This window comes from Nelumbo nucifera, chromosome 2 (assembly GCF_055504915.1).
Source record: "Nelumbo nucifera cultivar China Antique chromosome 2, China Antique-T2T, whole genome shotgun sequence".
In the NCBI taxonomy this organism is placed as follows: Eukaryota; Viridiplantae; Streptophyta; class Magnoliopsida; order Proteales; family Nelumbonaceae; genus Nelumbo; species Nelumbo nucifera.
In genome coordinates, this window is record NC_142650.1 from 57,118,255 (window position 1) to 57,128,065 (window position 9,811).

A 9,811-nucleotide genomic window follows, 5' to 3' on the forward strand; every position below is an offset into this window, starting at 1 on the left:
AGGAGTATTTTGAGAGAACCCTCTCCACCTATCTTGAAGTTGCTTTTGGGGTTATTCATTAAAGTTCTTGTTCCTACACTCCACAACAAAACGGGGTGGCGGAAAGAAAGAACAGACATGTGGTTGAGGTTGCCAAATCCCTCTTATTTGCGTCCCATGTTCCTATAAAATTTTGAGGAGATGTTGTTCTTACTGCTACTTTTCTGATCAACCGTATGCCCTCCCGGGTCCTTGGCTTTAAAACCCCTTTTAGTCTTATCTTCCCAGATGAGGATATCTTTTCTCTTCCTCTCTGTGTTTTTGGGTGCACTTGCTATGTGCATATTCATAGTCATCAAAAGCACAAGTTTGAACCTAAGGCTCATAAATGTGTTTTTCTAAGATATGCTTCCACACAGAAGGGTTATTGCTGCTTTGATCCAGTTCGTGGCACCCGCTTTGTATCTCGGGATGTCACCTTTGCCGAGTTGACTCCCTTCTTTAGCATTCCTCCTAAAGGGGAGAAATCTGACGAGCCCTTTGCTATGTCTCCAGCTGTTCCTCTTCCCATTCCTTGTGAGTCCGATCATGGGGTGTCCACTTCTCCCACTGGACCTATCTCTGATATTCCTTGTGAGTCCGATATTCCTGCTCCTGCTCTCCAAAGGTGGTACCAAAGACAGAGATTCAGACATGTGCAGGTTGTTTCCACTCCTTCAGAAGAGCATCTCGCCACTCCCATCATTCCTGAGGTAACAGGTCAGCCCTCTACTGACCCATCTGTGACTGTCCCAGACCTTGACCTTCCTATTGCTCTCCGCAAGGGCAAGCGGAAGTGTACAGCCCATTGTATCTCCAAACACTTGTCTTACAGCATTCTCTCCCCTTCCTACTACTCTTTTCTTGCCTCTGTTTCTTCCCATGTGATACCCAGGTCTGTACCGAAAGCATTATCTCAAGCTGAATTGAGGGATGCTATGATGGCCGAACTTGATGCATTGCATAAGAACCATACCTAAGATATTGTTGACTTGCCGGAAGGGAAGGAACCAGTGGGTTGTAAATGGGTGTTTACCATTAAATATCACTCTGATGGCTCTGTTGAGAGGTTTAAGGCTCGGTTGGTTGCTAAGGGCTACACTCAAATGTATGGCATTGACTATCTTGAGACATTTGCTCCTGTAGCTAAGATGACCTCAAACATTTGCCCCTACACCAGTTTGATGTTAAAAATGCCTTCTTGAATGGAGACCTGCATGAAGAGGTCTATAAGTCTCTACCTCCAGGAGTGTATGGGAAGGAAATGAAAGGTAAGGTGTGTAAACTACACAAATCTATTTATGGTCTCAAACAGTCTCCTCGGGCTTGGTTTAAGAGATTTCGGGCTGCTCTTGTCTCCTTTGGCTACACTCAAACTCAATCTGATCATACACTGTTCTTGAAGAGAAATGACTCTCTGGTGACCTTCTTGATTGTTTTATGTTGATGATATTGTGGTCACGGGTAATGACACTGAAGAGGTTAGTAAACTAAAAGGATTTCTCAACTCTGAATTTGAAATCAAGGATTTGGGAGACCTTCGGTATTTCTTGGGCATTGAAGTTGCTCAATCTAAGGATGGTATCTTCATCTCTCAGCGTAAATATGTCCTTGATCTTCTTGCTAAAACTAGTAAACTTGGAGCTAAACCATCTCCACTCCTATTGATCCTAACCATAAGCTTTCTGCTATAGATGGTGAGCTTTTGTCTGATAAGGGAGTGTTTCAGAGACTGCTTGGGAAGTTGTTATACCTTTGCATGACTCGGCCAGATATTTCCTATGCAGTAAGTGTTATTAGTCAATTTATGCATTCTCCCAGAGATACTCATTTATCTACTGTAGAAAGGGTTCTGTGCTACTTGAAAGGTACCCCAGGGAAAGGTATTCTATTTGCTAAACATGGTGACATGAAACTGGAAGCTTTTACTGATGCCGATTGGGCAGGATGTATTGATGATAGAATATCCACCTCTGGTTATTGTGCTCTGGTTGCTAGGAATATTGTGTCATGGAGGAGTAAGAAACAATCTGTAGTTGCTAGATCCTCAACTGAAGCAGAATACAGGGCAATGGCACATGGTGTGTCAGAATTATTGTGGCTACATTCCCTTCTAGAAGAATTGGGGGTGAACTACGAGAAACCAATGATGCTCTATTGTGACAACCAAGCTGCTATCAACATTGCACATAATCCTGTTCAACATGACAGAACTAAGCACATTGAGGTTGATAGGCATTTTATAAGGGAAAGAGTTTCCTCAGGAGAAGTTTGTTTACCATTCATCACATCAGAAAAGCAACTAGCCAATATCTTAACAAAGGGAGTTCCAAGAGGGAAAATGACACACTATATAAGCAAGTTGGGCATGATTGACATCTATGCTCAGCTTGAGGGGGAGTGTAAAGAGACTGGGCCGAATGGGCCCTAACATCCTCTCTTGTAATATCTTTTATTTTATTGTTGATGAGCCACACTTAATGGGCATGTTATTTATTCTTGTTTTATTCTCTCTATGTAACTGCCAAGCTGGCCGCCCACTTAAGGGCATTCTTGTCATCATCTAATTTTTAGATCTTAATAAAATAGGGTTAGAGGAGAATGGAGATTAATTCGACTCCTTCTTCTCTTACCTTCTCTTTTCGCCATCTTCTTCTCCTGTATAGCTGTTCAGACCTATTCTTTACTTCTTCTAATCCCTAAATTTGTTCTTGATATTTGAGGACTGATTTACATCTTTGTCAATTCCTTGTGAATCTCTTTCTTCACCCACCATGTTGCATGTTCATCCTAGTAGGACTTTCACCTTTCCATCCTATTTCACCTGGTTTCCTAGACTCCAATACAGTTCATCCCTCTCTATCTATTCTCTTGATTATCCATCAGCCAGTGTTTTCTGGCCTTGGAAATCATCTAAATCAAGGTTCAAAATTTTGATACAATATGCCCCATATTGGGTGTATCATATTGTATCTTTCACCCTCCAATAAACCTATTTAAAGGTGTTTTTAAGAAATGGTGCTTAGCCTAATGCCGAATTTTTGAAGAAAAATATAGTAGAAAAACATAAGATTCAAAGTATTGATGCACCCTTCTGCCATATCAGGGTGTATCAATATTTTGAACCTTGATCTGAATAACTGTTCAAAACTGGAGGGATCTTGTTTATCTAATAATAATGTCTTAGTGTTCAAGCGCCACCAGAACGTGCTAGCTCCATCTTAAAGGAATTCTGGGTATTTAACACTGCTTGTTTCAAGAATCAGTGAGGTGCTACCATTTTTTGTATTTTTATGTTTATGTACAGAGGCCCATACATGTATATTTTGTAAAGGATTTTAGCCTCATTACCATGTCAAATCCTTGTATATGTCGTTTGAGATCCTACTTTTAATTATTATACTTGATGCAAAACAAAATAATAAGCTTCAATAGTTCAAAGTTCAAACCAAGGCAATTTTCTAAGTCCAGTCTACCATTTGAATCATCAGTGATTCATCAGCAAGGTGAAAAAAAAATTTTAAATAAATGCCTAAATGGCACTCGAAAGTCAAAAAACAATGATTGTGCAATCAAAAAGAGAAGTCAGACAAAGAAGGCCTACATTTTGTCATTATATCAGGTGGCATATCCTACTACTAAACTCAGCTCTTCAATCATATCATACCATCATGGGAGGAAACAAATTATATCACAATTGAATAAAAATTTTATTAATTTTTTTATTGGAAATGGTAACTTCATTAAATAACTTTCCAGATTTAAGTACAGCTGTCAACCCCTAAGTAGGTGTTGAGCCCCCAGTAATCTTTCTTACAAAACTGCCCAGAACATACTCTCCCTCACAGTCCCTTGTTTGGCCAACGTGTCAGCTAAACCATTTATTAATCAAGAGGGTGAAGAGTTACAAGCATCACAATTGAAGGCATCAATTCATTTGAGACAGTTGATATGAGAGAGAGATATACAAAGAATTGAAGGCATCAGTAAAATCTAAGTTGGGATCATAGTTAGATAACCTTTTGGATTCAAAAGGATTTGCATGGTCCATGAATCAACAGATACAGAAAGAGGAGAGGGGGAGAAAGAACAAAAGTTTTTTTTTATAGGTGAACAAAAGGTTTCATTTCATGTCAGGACTAACTCAAGTTGTGTTTAGCTTGAACAGAGTTTCAAAACTGGTCTTAGTTAAAAGTTAAAACAAATACCATTATAGAGAAAAGGAGCAATTGTGACAGCTTGGTGCATATACAGCATGACAATAACCTTTTTTTTTTTTTTTTGCTAGCATTTTCCCATTTAGATAAACCATTTTGGTAAACCAATTCTTCATGCAAGAAACCCTGTCAGAGAAAAGTCAATAATGTTCCCTTCTTGATTTCCATCAAAGTATTTAAGGAAAAAAAGTAAGGTTCAAGTTTCTCAAACACTCAAACATTTGGAGAACAACAAAAGGACAAGTGATACTCATCAAAAAACAGGAAGGGTGACAACAATAATCCAGAAGATCACCCACTGATGCTCAACAATAAAGCTGAAGATGTAGGATTAAACATCTAACATATTTCAGCATCAATGTAATCAATTACTAACATACAAAAATAATAGCAAATTAATTATGTGGAGAATTTAAAAAGAAAAAGATTTTATACCAGAAAGATCCTTTGGAGCTGTGATATAGTGCTGGCAAACTTGATCTTTTTCTGATCTTTCTCACTTTTAGATATTCTACAGTGTGGGCAGTTCATGAATATGGGCAAATTCCTATTCAAAAGGGAAAATGCAGACCCATCATCATCAAGTGTAACAGATTGAAGGCTCTCTTCAAGGTCTTTTAAAGATTTAGGGAGCGCTGACAGCTCATTAGAGGATTGGCCTGGTTCTTTCCCTGATCCTGAGAAAAGTACAAGTCCATCCCAATGTCGGTTACCACTAGCAACTGCTTCTTTTGACCTATTTGAAGTTTTCACTTTATTTGATGCAGCAGAAATCATCTCATTGGAGTGTGAATTAACCTTCTCTTGTCCACCATTTTTATTTAAGTTGAGTCGTCCTTCTACTTTTTGACTTGAATTTTCTATAGAAGAAGGGAATTGTGATTCTTCAGGCAATGAATATGAGGAACCAAGTTCATTGAGATGCTCTGGAGTCAATAAGAAGCGATGGCCATAGGAGCACTCATGCTCAAATCCTACATATGCTACCACATGCTTCAAAGAGGCACTCGAGTTATTTTTTCCACCACCATTCGTGTGTACTGGGACTACATTGCTTCCTATCCTTAGAAATGTATCACCATCTGTGTAGCCATTACTCTCAACCCCATGTGAGCTTTCTTGAGCAGAAGAAAGTTCTTCAGATTTCTGGGATCCTTGAAAGTCACTAGTTGTATGGACTTGTTGATCACTTCTATCTTTTGCATCCTTTTGCTTAATACCCGTATCCGAACCCGTGGTATGTTGCTTTCTCTGCTGAAGAGGAGGGAATGCTGAATCTACAGCAGCTGAACCAGCAACAACCTCAGAAAATGGTTTTCTCATTGTAAAATTTGGAAGACCTCTACCAAAACTGATCTTTTGGTCATCAACAGAAATGTTGTCTGAGCGCTTTCTTTGATTTTCTACTACTATAGTCCGCACATCTGCCTGGTGCAACTGAGAAGCACCGGTTTTCCTTATTTCTTCATCTGTAACAGATTCAACTTTGGGATCCTCAGATCTTGTCACAGATCCTTTTGGGGCTGAACCTGCTGACAAACTATTTGTTTTTTTCCGTTTTTCCAGCAAGATTGTCCACTTCAAAAGAAACTTCTGACTAGAGCAAAACCCACTTTGAAGCAAGCCTTTAGAAGGGTCATAATACCTAGCACCTCCCACTCGAATCAGACTCCATGAAGAGGGCTGAATAGGTCCTGCATTAATCACTTTGGGTAGTTGGAGTGCTGGAAGCAAAACATCACAGTCTGGAAAACAGTTGAAAGTAATGTTGGCTGCTTCAAAATCAAAAGGGTCATCTCTCAGTCTTCGTGAACGACCACAAGCACAAGCATGGAGGAAAACAAATCCGCTAGAATGTGGCTTAACCTCAGCACCTAAAAGTGAACCATCAATCTCAACGTTGTGTCTCTGGTGCATGCAAGGTTTTCCAGTCAAACTCACAGCATCACAGAGCTGCCTTCCAGATCTCCAGATGGATGTGCATTCATCTTCCAACTTCTTCATGAAAAGCTGCACAGCAGGTCCCTTGACCATTGAGTGGAAAGCGTGCAAAGCCTTTTGTAACTGTGCCTCATGCAGGGAGGTTGGATAACAAGCAGGCAGATCTTTCAGATAAACTTCCTTAGCAGCTGGGAGCACTTTCTGACACCACGAGGTTGAAAATTTCATATTCAGGCCTCTACCACTTCCCAACCAAGAAATAGCCACTTCTGCAGGTGCATTCCCCTCAACCTTTGTTGCTGTAGCATTTCTTCGAAGAACTTTTCTTTTACTGATTTCATTATCATCAAGATACCCATGTCTGGCACTGAGCACTGCATCTAGAATAAGTTGACTAGAAGATAACCAGTCTTCCAAACTTGGAAGTTCAGGAGGAATACTAAATGACTTCCCAGATGCAGCTGATGCTGCTGCTGCTGCTGCAGCTACAGCAACCATACCAACACCAGCAGCAGACCCACTGTTGGTGTTAGTCACCAAGGCCCCTCTCCCTCTTAGAGTATCAGACTGCCTATAAATGAACTCCCTTATAGATTGAATATCCTCCTTGTTCGCACTCTGGCCATGGCTTTCAAGCATAAGAGTATCTGAGGATGCCTTTGCATTAAGAACTTCTTCAATAATACCAGTAGCAAAATCCAGTGATTCACTTCTCTGATTTGTTGATCTGTCTAGCAGGGCAACAGCCCTTGAAGCTTCAAGGGAAAACAAAGGTGCCAAACTTGCATTGCTCCCACCTCTTGATCCAGCATGACTGGCTTCAGAACCAGCCAATGTACGGCATTTCTTAATCAAGAACCGGATCTGGGCATCAAGAGATGACTGTAATTTCCTCAGACCACCTTCAGATTTACTCACTGGACGTGCTAGCATAACAACAGAACTTGAACTCTTTGTGGGCAAATTAAGCCTAGGTAAACCATTCATACTAGAGGACTGATTAGAAGGCAGGGAATCAGTTGATTCCTCAACATGGGACCCAGGACTTAAGCCCTCTGGGAAATCATCAAGAAAAACAAAAAGAATTACTGGAGTGCACTGGCCTGGGAACAAAGAAGCATATGAACCCAAACCTGACATGAGTGAAATAGCTGAAGCATGGCGACTTGTGACGCCACCACCTCTACCAGGAGAAGAGTTCTTAGAAGAGCTTAATGGAACAGCTGGTAGTGAGGAGGAGGAGGAGGGCCTAGGGGTTAGTGCTGGCATTATGTGTAACTTTACAAATGGAGCCAAAGCATGCTTCGCAGCTTGTAGCATTCGAAATTTTTTCAATATTTGGGTATCGAAACGCGACCCTTCCTGAAGAAATATGATTACATGGCAGACCTGCATTGCTAACCAGATTATCCATCTGATTCCAAAATAAAATAATCTACAGTTTTTACTCAAACTCACTAGTATAATTAAATCAAAATTAAAACTAAAAGGCCGATTATTGCAATTATTTAGCTACAGTTGGTGGTGCCCCAGACCTGTCTTGGCTTCAATGGGGGATTGAAGAATAAAAGACCTCAAAATGGGGTAAAGTGCCTGGGGCATCATCCCTCCTTCTGTTATATGGATAATCTGGTTGTCTGGATGGAGAGAATTGCCAGAATCTTTGAAGCCAAAGTATCCAGAGGCTGAGATTCAATGGAAGGCCATAGATACCGTTTTCTCCCAACTATCAGTTCAGAACAATTTTAGGAACATCCCCAGCTCTTCTTTCTTGTTACCAGACATTCTTTCTGCGTAAAGATAGTACAGTTCTATTTTTTCTTGGAGTATAGCCTATAAGGTTGTTCACATTTCACAATGAAAAGCATTCTTATGTAAAAATCTTATTATACATCAATTCAAAAAATATCACCTCTTAGAAAAAAGTTAATAGTTCTGGGAGAAATCCTTTATTGTATTTCTTGGACTAGTCACAGCCACAACCCAGTAAGATATTATTCCAACATAAAACCATGATGCAGATTATTTAGCAGAAGAGAGAAATTAATTTTCTAGTTTTAAGTGTTGAAAGCTTTCAACTTTATAATTGCTGATTGTTCTTAGTTTCCATATTATTAAAGAAATTAAGCATGTCACTCTTTGGGGGGAAAAAATACTTAAGCAATGAACTGAAATGACTCACAGAGAACATAACCAACATTCCCTGAAGATCCCCAAATTCGCGGTCTTCCAACACTGAATCCAATCCCGAAGAAAATTCTGATACTTCTTCAAAAACCGGACACCGAGTGGATGAGAACTGCAAAAAGACAATCCCTTTCTCCTCGTCGTGAAAGTAACTGATTTTTCGACGCTGAAACCAATCCTTCACCTCCTCTCCCAGCTCCTCTTCTCCAAGATTACGCGAACGAATAGGAAGCTTCTTGTCGAGATTACCTGATCCAAAGACATTGGCGTCAAGAATCCGGTTTATCAACTGAATCACGTCATCCTCCCTTCTTCCAATGAAACCTACAACCACAACGCCTTCTGGAGGTCCCGGCTGAGACAACGACGGTGGAAACGTTGACGAGGAAGGCGCAGACGAAGACGAAGAAGATGAATTCGTGGAGAGCAGACGTGAAGAAGAGACGGGGAGTTCTAGTGTGTTTGTTGAAGAAGCAGAAGAAGGAACGAGTGGGACTGTGGAGGAAGAAGATGAAGTGTTTGCAGTCGAAGTAGATGGTCGAACGAGGACTCGCATCTGAGACGAGGGTTTCGGTGCCTCCATGAATGTGAACAGAAGAAAAGAACGAGATTTATAAGATGTATTTGCTCAGAAATTTTTGAAATCAGACTCGTTTGGATTTCGGAGTTTGGACTTTCGCCCTACGATATGGAGGATAGAAGTAAGGCATGACTACTTCTGAGTTCTGTCGGAGAACTACAAAATACAAATGACTAGAAACTCGATCTTCGTTTGGCAACGAAGGGATTTAGAAATCTCTAGGAGGCAGAAAATCACTCTGTCTATAAAACCTTCTGCTAAGATTCTTCGGAAAATTGGTTTGTTTAAAGAAAAAAATCCTAATCACCTTATTTAATATTGTCTTAAAAATCAGATATTTCCTTTAATTTTAGTGAATATAAAAAAAAAAAACTAATCAACTTTTATCTTTTAATTTTGATAGTGCGCAATCCGATCACTCCTAGCTGGCATTCGCGTGGCTCCTGAAAGGTACCTGAGATGGAGAAGACGAGAGATCCCCGGGGGCTTGCCCGGTGGGAACACTCCGACGCTTAAGTTAGAGTTTTGTGAAAGATGCAAAGAGAGGAAGGAAGCTAAGAGTGCAGCTAGCGTGAGTATCAGAAAGTTACCTACGTCCTTTGGGATTGGGCTACTTATAACAGAACTCTATCGAATCAGGCCCACCTATCTCTGACAGGGCAAGTATAACCGCCACTGTCATCCTACCGCAGCCGTTACAGCTAGGGCTGAGGTGGCACACACGGGGCCATCGTTGCAGGGTACGTACATGTCAGGTGTAAGACACCTTCTAAAGGTGGCAGGCACAACACTGTCTGACGAGAGACGTGGTTGTAGTCTCCAGGCTTGTCAGGTACGGTGGTCGGGCAGGAGGCCTTCCTGTGATGTG

General features: G+C 40.7%; 1 protein-coding gene across 3 annotated transcripts in view; it reads right to left on the reverse strand.

The window, feature by feature from the left end:
• LOC104587341 (uncharacterized) overlaps nt 1–9,214 on the reverse strand; it is a 29,636-nt gene extending 20,422 nt beyond the window's left edge. For all 3 annotated transcript variants that reach the window (XM_010244902.3, XM_010244903.3, XM_088898880.1), the window contains exons 1-2: nt 8,359–9,214; nt 4,671–7,565 (exon numbers count right to left, since the gene is read on the reverse strand). In XM_010244902.3, coding sequence (XP_010243204.1) covers nt 4,671–7,565; nt 8,359–8,946 — 3,483 coding nt within the window. In that variant the 5' untranslated portion in view covers nt 8,947–9,214. The remainder of the gene's footprint in view (nt 1–4,670; nt 7,566–8,358) is intronic.
• Nucleotides 9,215–9,811: the final 597 nt, after the last annotated feature.